Source organism: Sciurus carolinensis, chromosome 1 (assembly GCF_902686445.1).
Source record: "Sciurus carolinensis chromosome 1, mSciCar1.2, whole genome shotgun sequence".
NCBI classification, from domain to species: domain Eukaryota; kingdom Metazoa; phylum Chordata; class Mammalia; order Rodentia; family Sciuridae; genus Sciurus; species Sciurus carolinensis.
The window spans coordinates 184,913,357-184,933,875 of NC_062213.1; the positions used below are offsets into that span (position 1 = coordinate 184,913,357).

General features: G+C 45.5%; 1 protein-coding gene across 1 annotated transcript in view; it reads left to right on the plus strand.

Moving 5' to 3' along the window:
• The window catches only part of Csmd2 (CUB and Sushi multiple domains 2), a 553,852-nt gene that overhangs the window by 378,666 nt on the left and 154,667 nt on the right, over positions 1 to 20,519 (plus strand). Inside the window, 4 exon segments of the mRNA XM_047516471.1 lie at positions 1,571 to 1,740; positions 11,845 to 12,001; positions 13,208 to 13,399; positions 18,210 to 18,336. Of these exon segments, the coding sequence (XP_047372427.1) occupies positions 1,571 to 1,740; positions 11,845 to 12,001; positions 13,208 to 13,399; positions 18,210 to 18,336 (646 nt within the window).

Genomic DNA, 20,519 nt, shown 5'->3' on the forward strand with positions numbered 1-20,519 from the left:
TAGGAGTTTGAGGCCAGCCTCTACAACTTAGCCAGGCCCTAAGCAAATTAGCAAGACCTTATCTCAAAATCAAAAATAGAAAGGGCTGGGGATGTGGCTCAGTGATAAAGCATGCTTGGATTCAACCTTCAGTACCAAAATACATAAATTAACAAACAAACGTTCAGAGAGCCACTGCAGGGTTCCCCAAGGGTGCCCTGCCACTGAGCCCCCTGCTTGCATCTTCTGAGCCTGTCCTGATCAGGCACTGAGTGGGCATTGGGAAGACAGAAATATGGCCAAGCCCCACAGGATCAGTGCAGTGAAGGAGAGAGCAGTACTAACAAATAAATCAAGTAAAATATGATACCTGCTATAAATAACCACATGGGAACAACAGGGAAGAAATGACTAATTCCAGAGGAGGAGAAGCCAGTTTCCAGGGGAGGGTGTGATTTCATTACTTGTTGAATGAAACGGGGGTGGACCAAAACTTCCTCCAGAGCCTTAGGGGCCCTACTGCAGCCCAAGGGGGTGGCATCCTCAGTCTCCTCTGTGAATTAAGAGACTTGGTCTAAATTGCTTAGTTCCAGGCTCCATGTTTTTAACCTAAGGATAACAACTGTGCCTACCTTGGGGGACTGGTTGCTATGACGGATGATGAAATGATCCTTGTTAAGTGTCTACTGTGGTGTCTATTGTGGGTTAGCAATTATTATTCCATCTTGTCCCCTCTTAGTTTCCATCCTCGGATGTTGAAAGGCACCCTCTCCCCTCACGTGGGTACCAGCACCTCTGCCACCCTCCTCCGTCATTTCCGTTGCTATGATACCCCACCAAGAGATGAGGGAAACAACTGCTTTATAACACCGTGACAGGAAAGGGGGCCTGGTGGTTAGTTTCTATTTCCACAAAAAAAAAAAAAGAAAAAAAAAAGAGAGAGAGAGAGAAACAGCCCAACAGAATTGAAGAGATGAAGAAACCAACAGAGCTGTAGGCAGCCAGGTATTTTTTTTACAAACCTCGACAGGCAGTCCTGTAGGAAGACAGAGAAACAAGCATTTGGCAGGGAGACGGGCTGGCAGCTCGTCACCTTGGTCAGGTTCTCCAGAGCTGCTATAAATAACCACATGGGAACAACAGGGAAGAAATGACTAATTCCAGAGGAGGAGAAGCCAGTTTCCAGGGGAGGGTGTGATTTCATTACTTGTTGAATGAAACGGGGGTGGACCAAAACTTCCTCCAGAGCCTTAGGGGCCCTACTGCAGCCCAAGGGGGTGGCATCCTCAGTCTCCTCTGTGAATTAAGAGACTTGGTCTAAATTGCTTAGTTCCAGGCTCCATGTTTTTAACCTAAGGATAACAACTGTGCCTACCTTGGGGGACTGGTTGCTATGACGGATGATGAAATGATCCTTGTTAAGTGTCTACTGTGGTGTCTATTGTGGGTTAGCAATTATTATTCCATCTTGTCCCCTCTTAGTTTCCATCCTCGGATGTTGAAAGGCACCCTCTCCCCTCAACAAAATAAAGTTGTTTTCTGGGTGCGGCTGATGTGGGTTAATCTGTGGTTATTGTGATTTTCTTTCCAGCTGAGTGTGGGAATTCAGTCACAGGCACTCAAGGTACTTTGCTGTCCCCCAACTTTCCTGTGAACTACAATAACAATCACGAATGCATCTACTCCATCCAGACCCAGCCGGGGAAGGGGATTCAGCTTAAAGCCAGGGCGTTCGAGCTCTCTGAAGGAGATGTCCTCAAGGTAAAATTGCTGGATTTCACAGAGCATGCGTGTTATGGTGTGCAGAGGCGTGTGCGCTCACCTGTAGATCCCTGTGGGAACCATCCAAACTTTCTCCTTCCTCCTTGAGTCCCAAGATGGTATCCTCACGCAACTGGAAGAAAGCAAGGACCAGAAAGAGAGGCGTGTGTGAGTGTCTGAGAATATGGGATTAGAATGTGCTCAGGGGCCGCTGGCCGTCACCAGCGCATGTGGCTCAGTGGGAGTTGACTGCATCATAAAAATAACAAAGAATTCAGTTGGAGCAGCCAGTGGGTCAGGTTTCCCATTGTGGATGCCAACCTTCAACATGGATCATGAAGAGCTCACAGTGCCTGTGTGTGTGTGTGTGTGCATGCACATTTGTGTGGCTACATGTTTGTGGATGTAGATACATTTACATGTATATTTTCACACATGTGAATCTGTGTGTGTTTCTGGCTTGGGAAATTGTGTCTGTGCTAACTTGTGTCCGAGTGCTTTGCACACGAGCACTCAGGCGTGTTGTGAGGGGGCAGTCAGTGTCCACGTGCATGCGATGATGGCCTGAATGTGGCCCTGGCACTGAATAAAGTGAGCTTGAGCAGATAAATGTGTAAGAGATAGAAATGACAGGCCTGGGGTGATAGGGTCACAGCAATGGAGTCACGAGATCCTGGTGCACGTACGTCCTGTATTTCTCTGTGTGATCACGTGACTATCTCCAATAACATGTACTGTAGGTGTGTTTGCCTGTGATCAAGGAATGGATGCTGGCAAATTTACCAAAGAGCTGCCCTAATAAAATGGATTCTAAAGACAACCTCATCCAGAATTAGTGTATTTTTATCCTAGACCAAGAATCATTTTTTGAAATTTTTTTAAATGTTGATGGACCTTTATTTTATTTACTTATTTATATGTGGTGCTGAGAATCAAACCCAGTGCCTCACACATACTAGGCATGCGCTCTACCACTGAGCCACAACCCCAGCCCCAACCAAGGATCTTTTTTTAGTTTATTTTAATACAGTTTTATTCTCTGTAGCCAGAAAGTCCTGTCATTTAGAAAAAAAAAAAAAATAGGAGCAATCAAAGGTCACTGCTCTGGAACTTCCAAGAGAAACCATGAGATGCCCATCTTTTTTATATACAGATGATACACTTGACCCACCCTGGGGCATGTGTTCTCTGCATGTGTGTGTGTGTGAGAAAGAGAGAGAGAGAGAGAGGGAGACGTATCTCACTCTTACTTAATCATCTTTGAACCAAGAAGATGCACTCATGAGATGATGGACTGGGCCTGGGTGTGCATGAAATAGGACAGAACTGTCCCGGAGCGGGGAGGCTGTCATAGAAACAAGACAAGAGGACACAAGGGGGTTTCATTCCCTTGTGATATACCTAAGACACCACACCAGCAGATACAGGGATACAAATATGCACAGTCACAGATCCCCAAGCCAGACACATGCACAGATTCACACACATGGGAAAACATACATACAAAAGTCTCTATATCCACAAACACAGTTACACAGTCTCACACGCACACCATGCCTTCCAGCATCTCCCTGGATCCTCACTTCTCTCCATCCGCTTGCTCATCATCAACAGCACAACTTCAGAGGACATAACAGGCACAGCAGGGCAGAGGGGCGTCCTCTCTGTCATGGTGCAGATGGAAGGGATGTGAGCTGAGCCATGCAGAGGCCTTTCTGGATAAAGGCCCAGCAGGAAAAGGCAGCTTTGAGGCACAGGTCATAATTAGCAGGTGTTGGGGGTGTGGGCTGAGTTCTGTGCACAGGGCCTGAGGGGCAGCAGAAATGGCTGCTAGAGGTGACATGGAGCATGGCCAGTGCCCAAGATTCCTCAGCAGAGTGGTTCAGATTCAGACATTCAGAATCTAAGACTGGCCAACAGATGTGCCTGCCCAATTGTCTGTTCTTAGCATCAGGTGATTGGTTTAATAGACAGGCAGAATGACTTTCTTGGGCAGATTGGGTGAGAAAGGAGGGGCAGGGGGCAGAAGATCTAGGGCAGAATTCGGGGAGGCTTCACACAGTCACAGGACCCCAGGAACACCTACAGAGTTGTGGGGAGGGCAGAATCTTTCTGAGGGAGGACCACCCCAGACTTCAGGCCTTGCCTCTGCTGCCACCCACCCTGTGATATGGAACTTGATCTCTTTTTTTTTTTAAGTATAGTCCTGTGCCTCATGACATTTAAATCGACAATGAACTGCAATATACAACGGGATCCTATAAAATTATAACAGAACTGAAATTTTCCTATTGCCTGGTGACATAGTAGTCATACAGCAATGAATTACACACGTACTGGAGGTATTTCAGCTGGTGTACACAAGCATACTGTGCTGCCAGCCATGTAAGAGTACAACACGTACAATTATATACAGTACATAATACCTGATAATGAGAATAAATAACTACGTTGCGGGTTTATGTATTTACTACACTTTATTGTTATTTTAGAGCACATTCCTATTAGTTGTATGTAAATAGTTTGTGGTAAAACAGGATGTTGTGTTAGCTGGTGGCAACCATATGCATCTCGTGCTGACCAAATCACTTGATTGAGAGGCCTCCTTGATTGATTGACCTATTCCATCTTCTTGACAAGGAGTGTCTCCCTTCTGTGTCTGGACCTCTTTAGTCCTGCACACAAGGTTGGGTTTTGGCTCTGACCTGGCTGAAAAGTCATTCAAGTGACCCTGGGACCACTGGAATTTCTAGAACAAATTCTAGGGAAGGAAGAACAAAGGAGATTGGGATGGCATCTGAGTCCCCTCCTAGAAGCACTGTCCTTCCCAGGACTCCCTACCTTCCAGAGGGAGAGCCTGGGTACCAGTGGGTACCAGAACTGCTTCAGCGTTAAAAGAAACCACAGTCAGAGTTTCTCAGTAGGATTCAGAACCACCTGCCACTTCAGTCAGCTGTAGCAGCCCTGCTGTTTAAGCCTGTCATCTGTTCTACCTCCACACGGATATGTATGGAAGGAACCCAAAGCACAACAGTCCCCTCCAAGAACATCTGGCCCTAGTGTAACTGGCCAGTCTACCAGAATATTGGTATGTTCCTAATCCTGAGGCCTCGCCTGTCCCTACAAAGACTCCCAATGCACATCTGAACTCAAGAAAATCTATCGCCTCCTCCACACTGTACTCGTCTCTCAAGATAGAATATTTCATGCATCTAACTAACCCTCCAAACCTTCTTGGATTTCTAACTCATGAAAAATGACTGTTTCCCTGCATGTGTTCCTTGCCCTCCATAACTGCAGATTTCCCAAACATCACCCTGTACTCACTCCAGCTTCTCTCCCAAAACCACCTGCCTCCATTTTCCTTGGTCCCTGCCAGGTGGTTTTGCTGCTACCCTGGGATGAGTAAGACCCGAAAGGCTTTGACATGCAATAGGGCTTTTGCCAAATGCAAAGGAAAGACCACTCCCAGCTCAGCATGTGCAAGTGAGGCACATGCTTATAAGTACATCCTCCTCCAGTTCCCGTTAGAATAATCGAAGGGACATAAAGACAGGGGAATGTGGTCTCCGCCCTGGCAATTGGGCAAAAGAGTCTTTCACATATAATTTAAAGGAATTTCTGCCACATGGAATCCTCAGGAAAGAACCCAGATTGAGAAAGGGTCTAAGTAAATGACAATTCCTGCAAATGGAGCAAAATCCTGCCTGTGGATTAAGTATCAGAAACCCTAAGGAAAAATCCATGCGTGAGGCCAAGGGCATAGCATAGACCATTGGCGGGAACAAAATCTCAATCCTTCTAGCTCCTCCACATGTGTGGTAGCACTGAGAGCCTACATTGATCCCCCTCGACATGACATCCGGGCCTTCATTTGACTTTGGGTGGCACACCACGGAGAGCAAGTAATGCCGTGCTGGCACCTAACCAGGGTGGCAAAGCTCACTAGAGAAGGGACTACCACAGCCTCTCACGCTCTGCCTCTCCCAGGTTGGAAATGCTCCAGCTTGCTACAGGCCCCTTGGGGGCTTAGCTCTTCTGTCCCCACACTTAGAGACTTGGGGGTGTTTCCATTCTTCACTGCCATTCTCCCTCCACAATAAGGAGCCAACGAGGAAATTAACTGCACATGTGTAAATATTCAGGTGACCAGAAGAAGGGGGCCTGCCTGCCGAATCAGAGCCAACTGTCCCTCTGTAAGCGGTGAAGGACAGAAACATACTTTAAAAGCTCTGAATTTGTATTCTTAACAGGATTTGAGAGAATGTTATATTTATGGCCCAAAAAATAGGCAATAATGAAAACAGAGCCATCTGAGATGAGGAAAGATTGGATGGAGATGAGAAACATGATCACCCAATTAGAAAACGGAACGGAGGCAATGAATGGAAGGTGGTGAGCCACAGGAAAATGAAGTCAGTTCATTATAAGGCATGTTGAAGAACTTCTCCACATCTCATAAGGAAATGAAAAAGAGGATTCTGTGATATTAATAAAATGTACAATCAATCCACAGTAAAAGTTTATGTGCCAAATAACATGGTATGAATAAATTAAATAAAAACTGCTAGGAATGTAAAAAAAATTTAATATAGTTACAGTCATCGTGGGAGATTTTAATGTACCTCTGTTAGTCTCTGACTTGTCACTCAGATTAAAAATAAATAAGGAGTTGGGTCGTTTGGTTAATATAACAGAATAAATCCAAAGAAAGTAGGGGGGAAATACTTCTAAAGATGAAAGCAGAAATGACTAGAAAAAGAATAGCAATTATCAATAAAATCAACTAGTTGCTAATAAAATAAATAAACCCAACGGGACTGATCAAGGAATTAAAAAGAGACAAATGTGCAATACCAAGCATAAAAAAAGGGAGCAGAGTCATAGATACAACAGAGATTGTGAAAATAAGAAAATATCTAGAAACAACTGTACATCAAGAAATCTGAGAGCTCGAATGAAATGGAAATTTCATAGATGAAAAGTACTGTGGTGTAAATAGATGAAAATCTGAATAAACCAGGAACCATTAAAAAATTGGAATTCTCCTATCCCTTCTCAAAAGCCCCAGGCCCAGACTGTTTTACAGGTAAAATTTAATTAAACTTCAAGGACTAATTCATCCCTGCAGTAATCAAACTCTTTTAGAAAAGATAAAAATGAAGATCCACGTCCCAACTCATTTTTTTTTAATATGTCAAGTAGAAACCTGGATGTCAATGAGGAGAATGGTATTTGCCAAGGCTAGGGAGTAGAGGGACAGGGAGATGACTGTCAGATGGGACAAAGTCTCTATTACACAGGAGAAATAAAGGGTTTTTCCTTGAGATTTATTGCACAGGATAACAAATATGGTAAATAATAACATACATTTTAAAATCATGCCATAAAAACGGTAAGCATTCGAGGTAATGAATATGTTAATTGACTCGATTTGACTCTCCACATTGTATTCATGAATCATAGTATCATTTGGTTCCTCACAAATACATGCAATTACAATGCATCAACTTATAATTTAAAAAATAACTTTAAAAAAAAAACAATTAGACCAATCTCAAGATCATAAATCTCAAAATCCTAGATATGATATCAGATTGAATCTAGCTGGACACTAAAACAAAAATGACCAAGTGGCCCTGATTCCAGGACTATGAGGATGTGTCAGCCTTGGAAAAGCTCATCATGTTATTCTTTAGATGAATCACATGAGATTGCCTCTGTTGTAGTCGAAACTGGTCAAATATTGGCAATTTCATGTGACTCAACCTAACATCCCATAAACAGACTAGAGGAGAAAAACACAGGATCCTGCTAATCCATCCACAAACATCAGGTGATAAAGTTCAATATCCATTCATTATTTTTAAAATTTTTCATAAAACTGTGAATAACCAAATACCTACAGCAAACACTGTACTTAATAGCAAAACTTCCTGAAGATTTCCAGTGACATCAAGCCTGAGACCAGTGGTTCTGCCATCACCAGTGACCAGCATTGTCCTGATGATCCGAGTCCATACAATTATGCACAAAAACGAAAAGGAAACTATAAAAACTATTTATAGATCTAGTCTATACAAATGAACATACAGAGAGAAACATACAGAAATATGGGAAATTGTCTCTTTTATTTAGAAAATACAAAAGAATCAACAAATAAGCCATGAGAACGGATAAGACAATTCAGTAAAGCAGCTGGTGTTTCTACAATCAATTATAAGATGTAATCAGGGAGGGAAATCTCATTCATAATAGAAATAAAAACTTAAGTCAACTAGGAATAAACCCTCAAAAATGTGGATAATCTTCACTGAAAAAATTATAAAATGTTATTTTAAAGGCGATATAACTAAAATCAATGCAGGGAGATGTTCTTCACCAATTGATGAACAGAAGCTTTGAACCAGCCACTCACAGAAAAGAAGAGCAGAAAGGTTGATACTCGATTACCACTGCACAGCTTCAGCGAGAATCAAGGAAATACAAATTAGAATGAGATACCTTTTTGTACCCATCGAACTGGAAAAAAATTATGCCTGGAAATACTAAGTATTGGTGAGGATATAAAGTGATAAAAACAGCCATCCAAAAGCTGGGTATGGTAGCACATGTCTGTAATCCCAGCAGCTTGGGAATCTGAGGCAGGAGGATCGTGAGTTCAAAGTCAGCCTCAGCAAAAGTGAGGCCCTAAGTAACTCAGTGAGACCCTGTCTCTAAATAAAATACAAAATAGGGCTGGGATACGGCTCAGTGGTCAAGTGCCCCTGGGTTCAATCCCTGATACCTGCTCCCTCCCCCAATATAAAACAGCCATCCGATGCTATGGGATGGTATTGATTGGTATTCCTCTTCTTCAGAGAATAATCTGGAAGTATCTAGCAAAGCTGAAGATGCGTCTTCCCTCAACCAGCTTCCTCTCACTGAGGAGCTCAAGCACACATGTGCAAGGGAATGACAGTCGTGCTCATGGAAACGATAATGCCTGCACCATCACTTACATGTCCACATGGAAACCAGCTGCCTTGCTGACCTGCCTTCTTAGATGTGGCGGACGTGGGTAGAGCCTCCTGGATTCCCAAGGGAGATGTTCCCCTCACCTGCGTATCTGATGAACCGGATCATCCAGCAACAGCCTGTGAGGAAATAAATGTGTGCAAAGACTCAATTCCCAAAAGCAATCAAAAATATAAAAATACCCAAGAATAAGTAGAGAAATTCACTGAGACCTAAATGACAACTTGATTAAATAGAGTCAGACACCATGAATATGGATCAGAAGATCCATCCCACAGGTGCATTTTTCTCAAATCAATCCATACATTTTAATGTAACTCAGAAGACACAAGTTTTCTTTTTTGGATGTTTACTTCATTTTTTTTTAATTTGGGGAAATTCTTGAGTTTATCTAGACGAGTAAATAGGAGAGAATTTTTTTTATAGGTTAAAAGAAGACAAAGACTTTCTTACTACATATTTAAATCTGTTATAAAGTTACAGAAACTAAAGCAGTGTGGGTCATGCACAGGAACAGACAAATAGCCAAATGCAGACGAATACGAAGTTCACAGACAAACCACATGTATGTAATTACATATGAATTTAAAATCGGTATTAGGTGAAATACCAACAGGCTTTTGTTAGATGACTAACCAACTAGGGAATAAAGGTAGACTCTTATATTATAGGCCAAAATAAATTCCAGGTGGATTTAAAAATGAAAATGCTAGAAGAAACCAGGGGCAATGGCACGTGCCTGTAATCCCAGTGGCTTAGGAGGCTGAGACCAGAGATTGTGAGTTCAAAGCCAACCTCAGCAATTTAGCAAGACCCTAAATAACTTAGCGAGACCCCATCTCAAAATAAAATATAAAAAAGGGCTGAGGATGTAGCTCAGGGGTAAAGCACCCCTGGGATTAATCTCCAGTATCTTCCCTCCCCAAATACTAAAGGAAACATCAGTTTATTTATTTACCATATATTTTCGGAGTGTCTGGGCACATATTCTGTACATTGTTGTGCAAATAATTGCATTGTGGTTTGGCTTCATGTTATGATGGAAATCCCTACAGCTATTTAATTGCCGTTATGAAAAAATGCTTAATGACTTGAAAAATATGCACATTATATTAAGTGAAAGAGTTGCCTACTGTATTGCTAGTTTGATCTTGTTTTTATAAAATAAAAAAATATTAATAAATCTATGTAAGGGAAGAAATGCATAGGACAAAGCCTGGAAGGATTATACCAAAATCCAGCAAGTACTAAAAGTTGTTTTTCTTTTCTCTGTGTTTTCTGTGCTGTAAGTTTTTCTGCAATGCATATTTTATTGTAATGATACAAATAACATTTTTGTTCTCAACAAATGAGAATGAATTATGCTTTAAAATTAAAGAAAATATCCTGTACCCATTATACTTATTAATTAGCAATCATTTCTTAAGACCATCATATATCCAGGGAGTGCTCAAATTTCTAATGAGCTCATAAATGTCATAGTGTTTTTTAAATTTACAGTTTATTCGAATCAGTCTCTAAGGTCCATTGGACATCATTAAATTAGTTATCTCGTGTGTTTGTTAACCTGTAGATTTCTCCCTACATCTCTTTTTCTCTTTGCTCTTGCAATTTATTTGTTTAAAAAATCTGGCCATTTGTTCAGTGGAATTTTTCACACTCTGGACTCTGCTGACTTCCAGCCCAGGGTATTGTTTCTTGAGTTCCTCCTTCCTCGGTATGTCCTAAAAGATGGGAATTGGATCCAGGGGCTTGATCTGATCAGGTTTGACTCTTTGGCAAGGTGATTCCATAGGTGGTGATCTGTCTGCCATTAAGAAGGCTCATGAAGTCTGATTTTCTTCCTTATTGTGATGTTAGCAACTGTTGATAATTACCTTGATCCATGAATTCAAATGTATGTCTCCATAGGTAAAAATATTTTTGTAACAATTTGGATACAGTCATGGGCTAAACTCTTGAATTGGTGGCATCTTCATGTCGTTTGGACTCCAGGATCCTCTCAGTATTTCAATAATATAAACCAACTGCACATCAGATCTGGAAAGAGACTTGAGGCTCCCAGTAGCCTAAATGAATCTCTGTAATATACAGCACTGTTAGCTTGAAGGATGACTTCTTTTACAAAGCTCTGCTTCATAAATAGTTGGATGGAAATATTGTTCCAATTTGCTGGCAGCTGGCTCCACATTGTGCACCACACACAAATATTCATCACCCACCCATAGATCCCATCTTTGATATTTACTAAAGCACCAGGGGTTCTTTCACTCAATCAGGACTTCTGTTGTTATTTGTACAATTATCTGGAAAGGAGCAGCAACCTCAAAACCTGGGGAGCCAGTTCATTATTCTGATGATTGTTGTCTTTGCTGGTGCTCAGAAGTTCGGGGACAGATGGGAATCAGGGAGGCCAGATGCCTGCGCCATGCCACCCTTGGCAAGCCCAGCAGGCCCTCGCTGGAACCCTCATTGTAGGGGGAAGGGGCAGAGACTGAACTTGGAGAAGGGAAAGTCACCATGCCCTGCTGGCCATTTTAACTCCATCCTGCCTGTGTCCCAGGGATCATGTCCAGTAGAGTGTTTAAGACAGGTCACCCCATGGTGAGATGGGAGTCAGGTGGGAGGATGGTCAGGTCGTCACCTCTCCTGGAGGGACAGGAGTGACTGTTTAGCAACAGTGACTGTAGAGGTATTGAATGCTTTCACCCTGCCTGTCTGCAGAAACAGATGGCTGGGGAGTCAGGCAGTCCCAACCTGGCCTCCCCTGGCTGCTGAAGAGTACACTGGTGCCATATGAGGATCAAGGGACCGGGGCGGGTTTCATTGGAGGGTTAAAATAACAACCACTTTCCAAAGACTAGATTCACAGTGGAGACGGGCTAGGCACAGAACTGACTTGGAGGGGAAACCAGATGGTGGCTCAGCCTCCAGCTTCGTTCTGCCATCCTACTTGCTTACAACAATTAACTACCCATCTAAAGGTGGTTGTCAGCGCTAACACCTGGGAAGGTGGGCTAGGGGTGTGACAGTGTGACCAAAATTGGACCATGCTGGTGTCACCAGATTGGGATCTCTCCTGCCCAGGTCTACGATGGGAGCAACAACTCTGCCCGTTTGCTGGGGGTGTTCAGCCGCTCCGAGATGCTGGGAGTGACTTTGAACAGCACATCCAGCAGTCTGTGGCTTGATTTCATCACTGATGCTGAAAACACCAGTAAGGGCTTTGAACTACAATTTTCCAGTAAGTCTTTCCTGCATCTGAATGGACAATGAAGTTGGGCTTTCTCATTTTACTCATTTATTTGAGCTTCTGTTTACCCAGTCGACACAAGAATATGCTCGTATAGACTATTTCAAAGTCCAGTAGGTCTCCATCAATTTAAGTAATGGTTAAATAAAATGTGGTATGTCCATCCAATGGAATATTACATGACCATAAAAACAAATGAAGTGGTGATGATACATGCTTCAAAATGAGTGGGGCTTGGAAAAAAAATCACACAAAGTCCAAGAAGACAGTTACAAAGGCCACATAGTATATGACTCCATTTTTATGAACTGCCCAGAGCAGGCAAATCTATAGAGACAGAAGACAAATTTACTGAGAGCCCTGAGGAAAAAATACATCTATGCTGCTTTTTGAGGTGATAAAAATGTTCTAGAACTGTTAGTGATAATGGTTGCCCAGCTCTGTGAATAGATACAAGACCGAACCACTTTAGATGGATGAATTATGATTTATGAATTTTGTCTCAATAAATATATTAGGGGTTTAAAAAATAAACAGTGTCTACTCAGGATTCCCCTTGCCTGACACCAGGCCACCCGGCGAAGGGATCTTTACCTATTTCCGAGGCGACTCAGTGCAGGAGAATTAAATAGACTCAAATTTGAATTCCATTTCCATTATCTGAAAGTCGCGTGAGTTTAGAACAGTTTATTTAACCTTCCTAAGTCAATGATCTGGGTTGTAAAATGCAGGTGATTAAACCTACCTAAGACTCCTGCAAATTAACAATGGAGAGGCCGCAGATGGGAGGCCCCACAGTAGTTCTGTATGAGTCCGTTTCTTCCTCCTGCCTTTTCTGACGGTGTTTAAACAGGGCGTAATGAGGCCTCTGAACGTACATTTAAAGTGACTTTCCGTATCACCGTGTCCCATCACAATGTCTCAGAGAGTACATTGGAGGGAACGGCTCCCTAGCAAAATGCCGTGGGGCCAACAAAAGAAATAGAAAATCCAGCCCCTCTACCTGAAAGCGATTAAAAAGCTGGACTCATTTACATATAAGCACAGGAGAAAGAATGTTCCCTGGAACTGTAGAGGGATCCCGAGGCGGGAGCAGTGGCCGGGCACCTTCCCTGAGAACGTGGGCTTGAAGGAGGAGAGGAAGCTGGGTTTCCGCCACCACGGATCTTGCTCACTCTGCCTCTTATCTCTGCCCAGGTTTTGAGCTCATCAAATGCGAAGACCCAGGAACCCCCCAGTTTGGCTACAAGGTTCATGATGGAGGTCACTTTGCAGGCAGCTCCGTGTCCTTCAGCTGTGACCCTGGTTATAGCCTGCGGGGCAGCCAGGAGCTGCTGTGTCTGAGCGGAGAGCGCAGGACCTGGGACCGGCCGCTGCCCACCTGTGTCGGTAGGATGCTCTTGCTCTTCAGGGGCCCCTTGGTCTCACCTCACCTGAACTCCAGCCCTGGTCTCACTGAGGGTGTCCAGGGCCTGGTGACTGTCTGCCTGGACTGGATCCTCCTGCTAATGGGCCTCATGGCTCCATGCCGTCTCTTTCCCATTTCCTCGCTTTCACACCTCATTACACCTTTGTGGCCACACAGTCAGGCAGTGGCCGGTCATTATCACACATTTAGCAAGCAGAACCAGAGCCAGGTACTGCCCTCAGGGTGATGGGGAAGCGTAGGTGAGTCCATTAAAAGGGGGGAGTTGGGACTATTGCTTGGTTTCCAGGGTTTCCTACAATACCAACCCTCCAACAAGTCTCCCACTCACTACAGGTCTCCGTTTACCTGTGGGTAAAATGAGGCCCGTGCTCCCTTTTCGGCGGGGATGTTGAAAGACACAGTAAGACAATGAACGAGCGCTGATCTCACCCTGAAGAACATGATCGGTGCTTTTGCCTTCTTGAGACTCTGGTTCTTCTAAAATACCGGCAGAGGATCTCTGAAGGCGGTGTGCATGTGTCCCAGGACAAGCCACCGTAGCCTGGAGCAGAAGTGCAAAATAGGCAAAATCAGACTCTCTGTGTGTCTAGGCTTTTCACCTCCCTGTTAATCAGGATTCCTAGCACACTGTCTCGTCCTGCTTCCTAGCGCCGGGTCCCGCCCTCTGCTCCCTTCCCCACATCCCGCATCAGGCCAATGCATCTGTGCAGCACTGGCTGACCTCATAAGAACAAAACAGCCACTGGGCACGCATGTCAGTGCTCCCAAACCCCGCAATTGGGCCGGTGTACACCTGGGTATATGGAGGCAGAGGAAGAAGGAAGTCTGTTTCCTGCCCTCAGGGAGCAAGGAGAAAAGACGCCTAAGCAGATCATTATCACACAAGATGAGTGCTCTCAAAAGAATAGTGTGCGGGCTGGGTTGTGGCTCAGTGGTGGAGCACTCGCCGAGCACGTGTGAGGCACTGGGTTCGATCCTCAGCACCACATAAAAATAAATGAAAGTTATTGTGTCCACCTACAACTAAAAATTTTTTTTTAAAAAAGTGGTGTGCAATGTGTTGGGGCAGAGGAGGAGTTTAGCAATTCAGAGTTGGAAGGAGGTGTGCGTAAGCATTCACCAGTGGGAGGGGCCGAGCAGGGAGGTGGACTTCCTAGCCTGAGCACCTGCAGCACCTGCGGACAACACTGTGGGAAGTGTCAATGGCCACAGTTGGTCATTTTCCCCCAAGTAGCTACACTTTAACAGGATCTTCAACAGGAATATGCAACAGAGAATCCAGGTGAGAATTTTAAGTCCAAAGGTAAGACCAGGGCCCTGGCCTGTAAGGAGCCTCCAGGGTCTTCCTCTTCCTTTGTCCTGGAGGTTGGCCTGGTCTCTAGGCATGTCCCTTCTCTTTCTCCCGTCATCCCTCTTTTCATTCCTTTCTTTTATTCACATGTCAAACCCTACACTCAGCCCTAGGAATGCAGAGAACAGAGCGCCCAGGCCAGGGAGACACATGCCTACACAGACAGCAGTATGAGGCCACAGGCCGGGGAGCTCCAGCAAGCAGAGGCATGTCAGGGAGGGATGATGAGTCACCTTATAAGGAAATTATTTGCTTTGCAGAAAGGATTTACTGTAAGATTCCCTTGACCATCAAATATACCCATTGGACTAGACTTAGAGGAGTCACTCAGGCTGATAAGAATATTTCTACTGTGAGCCCTGGAGGCCTTCTCCACGGAAGTCCATCATGCCCCCTCTGCTTTTAACAGGGTGAGGCTGTGGATTTGGGGTTATGTCTGAATATTTTCAAATATGTCACATCGTGATAGGCTGCAGCATGCTCTGCCAGGGGTGACTACTAGCTTCATTGATGAGTAGACTCTGCAGCCCAAACATGCAGCCAGGGCTCCAGGACAGAAAGGAGGGAAAGACAGGAAGCACACCTGTAATCCCAGGGTCTCTGCAGGCTGAGGCAGGAGGATCATGAGTTCAAAGTCAGCCTCAGCACTTAGTTAGGCCCTAAGCAACTCTGAGACCCTATCTCTAAATAAAATACAAAAAAGGGCTGGGGATGTGGCTCAGTGGTTGAGTGCCCCTGAGTTCAATCCCCAGTTACCCCCCCACACACAAAAAAAGAATAGAATCTTACATCTTGTGGGTGAATCCTCAGCAAGCTGGCCTGCTCGGCGCCCTCCTGCCCACCTGCCAGACCTCAGACAAAGTGATCCCGCGGGGGACAGAAGAAGCAGTGGTATTCCTGTGGAAGCGCTCCCAGCACGGCTGCCTCTAAACATTCACTTACTGGGAAGCGGGACATGCTTCCCTGGGAATACAGAAGGAGGTTCTGGCCAGGGACAGAGAGGATATCCTGCCACTTTTCCAGTTCCCTCCTCCATTGGTGGGGCCAGCAGGCTTAGTCCATCCTCTCCTGGACTCCCTGTCTTGTGCCCATTCATCCTGGCTCCTTCCAGTCAGGTTGTCACCTCCAGCCCCAAGGTACCATGGGAGGAGGGCCCACCGCGAGCAAAGGGTCTGGTCTCCTGAGCACACTCATGGTAGGTGGTTCCTCCTACATATGATCCCATATGAAGCCTTGGGGTCCATGAGATGCTTGACGAGTCTTCAACAGCAACAAGTGAAGGTCAGTCTCCTACCTGGGACTTTGATCCCATTTTCTCCTATGGCTTCTACCATCTCACTATCAATGATTCCCTCCCCCAAACAGCACTGCCACAAATCTCTTCCTCTTGGCTTTCACTCAAGCTCCCTCGACTCAGCCCCATGCATAACTTTCCTCAGGAAGCAATAAGCTTCTTTCATTGTTCAATCATCCGCCCATTCATTCAATGAACATTTATTAAGCCTCTACACTGTGCCAGACTCCATAGTAGGCACTTGATGGGCAAACATGAGTAAGACAAGGTCCCTGCAGCCAAGGAGCTTATAGTCTTGTGCAGGAGATTGACATTACGTTGATAACAGGCTATACCTCTTATGACAAAAAGCCATTCCTATTACAATGGCGACGCAAAGCAAGACAGTGTCAGCACTACCCCGGGAAGGGAGGGGTCTTGCGAGAGGTTTCAAGGGAGGATGTGTGTCACCTTGTCAGTCCAGGTAGCAGAATGAGGAGGCCCAGCTGCCTGGGCGAGTGGAGCCTGTCAGACTCAGTTAGACCCAGGGGTTCGTGGGCTGGGAGTGGGGCAAAGGGAGCCCCGGGAGGGTTTGGACTTTATTCTGGGAAGGAGGATTTAAAGCATGAGCGACACGTTTACATTTCATAACCATCCCTCTGGTGGCACTGCTGAGGGTGGGCAACTGTGCCAGTTGAGAGACGGCAAGAGCCTGAGCCAAGACTCTAGAAGAGGGACAAAGTAGAGTCACATGTGCAAAGTGTCACAGAAGTTCAGGGACTGGGTCCTGGAAGCAGATCAGACATGGGAGAGGAAGGAGAAGGCCGGGGGAGCCACCAGCTTGCAATTTGGGTGATACTGTGGCTGGGAATGCACATCTCTCTGCCAGCCGCCTGCCTCCAGCTTCAGCCCTCTGAGCCGGAGGAGACCTCTGTTCTCCTGGAAGCTGGCACAGGTCCCTTTGCTGTTGGAGAGCAGGAGCAAGTGCTTGCATTTTCTCCCTAGAGGACTCTGAGGAGTTTGGTCAGAGAGTGGCCAGGCAGGTTCACACCCGTGGACCTTGTCCCAAAAGGCTTATTCACCCACTTAAAGTGCACAATTTAATATCTTCTCAGTCTGCAAATTCACTAACGTGTTAAGTGATAATTCACTCATGTGCGTGCATGCTGCAATTCTTCCCCGTAGCCGAGGAAGCATCAAGTGCTTATATCAATACTTTAATTTTGGAACATTTTCCCCACTATAAAGAAACCCTGTACCCATTAGCAGGCACTCCCCACCACTTCCCCAGGTCCTTTGCAACCATTAATGTACCTTCAACCTCTATAGATTTATTTGTTCTGGATATTTCCGATAAATGGAGTCACACAATGTTTCACCTATGGGTCTGGTCTCTTACTTAGTGTATGCTTTCAAAATTCATCTATGTTGTATCCGAACTTTATTCTTTTTTTGTGGCTAATATTTTGTTGTGTAGATCTACCACCTTCTGTCTGTCCTTTCTTCAGTTCATGGACATTTGCGTAGCTTCCACTTATTAGCTGCCATGAATAATGTAGCTATGAACATTCGTGTCCAAGTATTTGTGTCAGTGTGTGTTTTCATTTCTCTGGGGTGTGTACCTGGGCACGGAAGTGCTGGATCTTGTTTGGTAACTGTGTTTAACATCTTGAGGAATTACCAAATTGTTTTCCAAAGTTTCTGCATCATTGTCCTTTTCTGTCCATAATAAGAGGGTTCTCCACACCCTCACCGACACCTGTTATTGTCTGTCTTTTATTATAGCCATCTCAGCGGCTGTGTAGTGAGATCTCATTGTGATTTTGATTTGCATCCCCCTAATGCCCAATGATATTAAGCATCTTTGTACATGAATATTGGCCATCCCCTATCTCCTTCAGAGAAATGTCTATTCAAATCCCTTACCCATTTTTAAATTGGGTTTTATGTCTTTTAATTATTGAGTAGCAAGAACTCATCTTAGGTTCTGCATACACGACTCACCCAGGAATCTTTCTGTATGCTGGCCTCAACATCCTGGAGTACAGGAGAGGGATTCGGGGCCCCTGGGCACCAAAGGAACTGCTGAGTGACTGCTGACAGTTTGGGTCACGCCACGAACTCATGCTTTCGGGATTTCTTTCAGCTGAGTGTGGAGGGACAGTGAAAGGAGAGGTGTCGGGGCAGGTGCTGTCGCCGGGATATCCAGCTCCTTACGAACACAACCTCAACTGCATCTGGACGGTTGAAGCAGATGCTGGCTGCACCATTGGGTAAGTGTCGGGCTGCCAGAATGACCCCTGCTGTCTTTGTTGATCGCCAGCATCATCGCCAGGCTGCCCAGCTCATGCCTGGTCCCTTCTGCCTCTCATGGAGGTCCTTGGATTCGAGGATGGTTGCCATAACTCCTGGGTTGGGCTGTTGCCCATGGAAAACCTGGAGAGGCTTGGTGTCAGCCTCCCAGGGCTGCAGTACAAGTGCAAAAAATAAGTCGATCTGTGGAGGGACGGGCTTGGAGCCATACAGCCCCAGCTCGAATCCCAGCCTTTCTACTCACCGTCTGTAGGACTTTAGAGAAGTCAAGTCCCTTAACCTCTGGGTATCTCACCGTCTTCTATAAAGCACAGGTCTGGGGACACAGCACTTGAATGACACACTCCTGTGATGGACTCCGTCCAGCATTTGGCACATAGTGGAGGCTTGATCATGGCACCTGTGCCTGATCCTCTGATAGTCAGTGAAAGTCAGCTCAGAGGCGTATGATCCCAGGCAGGCTGCTTCCATTTCTTGGTGTTTCCTCATCTGTCAAATGAGGGCAAAAATGCTTGTATTTTGGGTTTTGCAGGGAGGGAGTAAGTAACAGAAGCCCAGTGGTGCTTGGTACTTGGTAGTTCTCCCTCCAAGTACACCTTCCTTCCCACACGAGCTCCTGACTAACAGGAATTCCTTTTTGGGATTCCAAGGAGTTGGTGAGGAGAGAAACATTAGCACTTCTCGAGTTAGGACCCATCTCATCCACTCTCACGGTAGCCCTAGAGATAATAACAGCACACCCTGATATGAAACGGACATTATTATGATTCCCATTTTATACATGAGAAAATTGAGATTCCAAAAGAAAGCGTGTCTAAGTTGCACGAGGAGGCAGACAGCTCAGGATGCGAATCTGAATCTTCTCACCATATCTCACTGCGTGCAAAACTGGGCCTTGAGCTGTGTGGTTCAGGTGAGCTAGCAGATAAAGAGTAGGTTGGAGTAGCAGCATGCGTGGAGGTGTGACAGGAGAATTGAACAAGGGAACTGTGGGGTAACTAGTCTGGCTGGAGCAAGGGATGCGTGTGGATAAGGACGAGAGTGTGGTCTGCTTATGGAGGATCTTCAATGCCAGTAAATAAGCAGGAGTCATGGTGGGTTCTTGAGCAGGGTTAGACTACCAGGGTTATTTGTAGGGCAGAGAGCCCATGAGAAAGCAACCCTCAGGAGTCTGTCCCAGCCATCCAGGAAGGAAGTCTTGAGGATTTGGAATAATGATGGAACCAAGAAAAGGAGCAGAATTGTTTGCCAGAAGTAGAACCCAGTCCTTGAGAGTTTTCAGCTAGGACTGGCTCAACAGGGTTGTTTTTACAAGAGATATAGACATAGACTCACTGGTGTGCCCACATCCCTAGACTCAGTTTAATTAAAATTTAAGAAATGTATTATGTGTTTGTAGTGTGCAAGTTTTGAGCTGCACCCTGTACGAATGAGGCCAGAGGTGCTCCTAGGGAGTTTGTACCACTAGGGAGATGAGTTCATAGACACTGTCATCCTGCACTGCTGGGATGAGCTTCTGGAAGCACAGCTGATCCATTCACCCTCTGATCAGAAGCTCCGTGGGGCACCCCATGAAGCCCAGGCCACGCCACAGAGCAAACCCTCAATGTCTCATCCTGGCTTTGGGGCAACCCTGACAACATTCTGGAGGCACTAGAGTCCTGTAGGATGGCCAGGAGGTTTCCAGGTAGACCAAGAGGAAGGCTGGCTGGTGGGGAAGGCCATCTCTGCAGAGGAAGCCTGGAGGAGCTAGAAATGGTTCCTGGGACTAGATGATCACCTATATTTGGTGGGTGGCCACAGCTGCGGGGGGTTGGAGTTGGCAGAACCGGTACAGCCAGAGCATGGAGGGCTGTGGGCCTGGACAGCTTCCGGCAGCTTCCTGGAGAATGGACTGGATGGGGTGGCCTGGGCCTGGGAGCTCCATAAGGAGGCATGGTAGAGGTCATGGAGATGGGGAGGAAGGGACAAATCCAGGGGACATTTAAGCAGTCACACCAACTGAGCTCATTCTCCTTAGCACATATGTAAATAGAGGTTTCTTCACTTTCCCCATTTTCTGCTGTGTAACAGACAATAGGTAAAATATGCAGAAAGGCTGGAGGAACAGTCTTCCAAGCTCCTGTCTGCCCACCACCAAGGT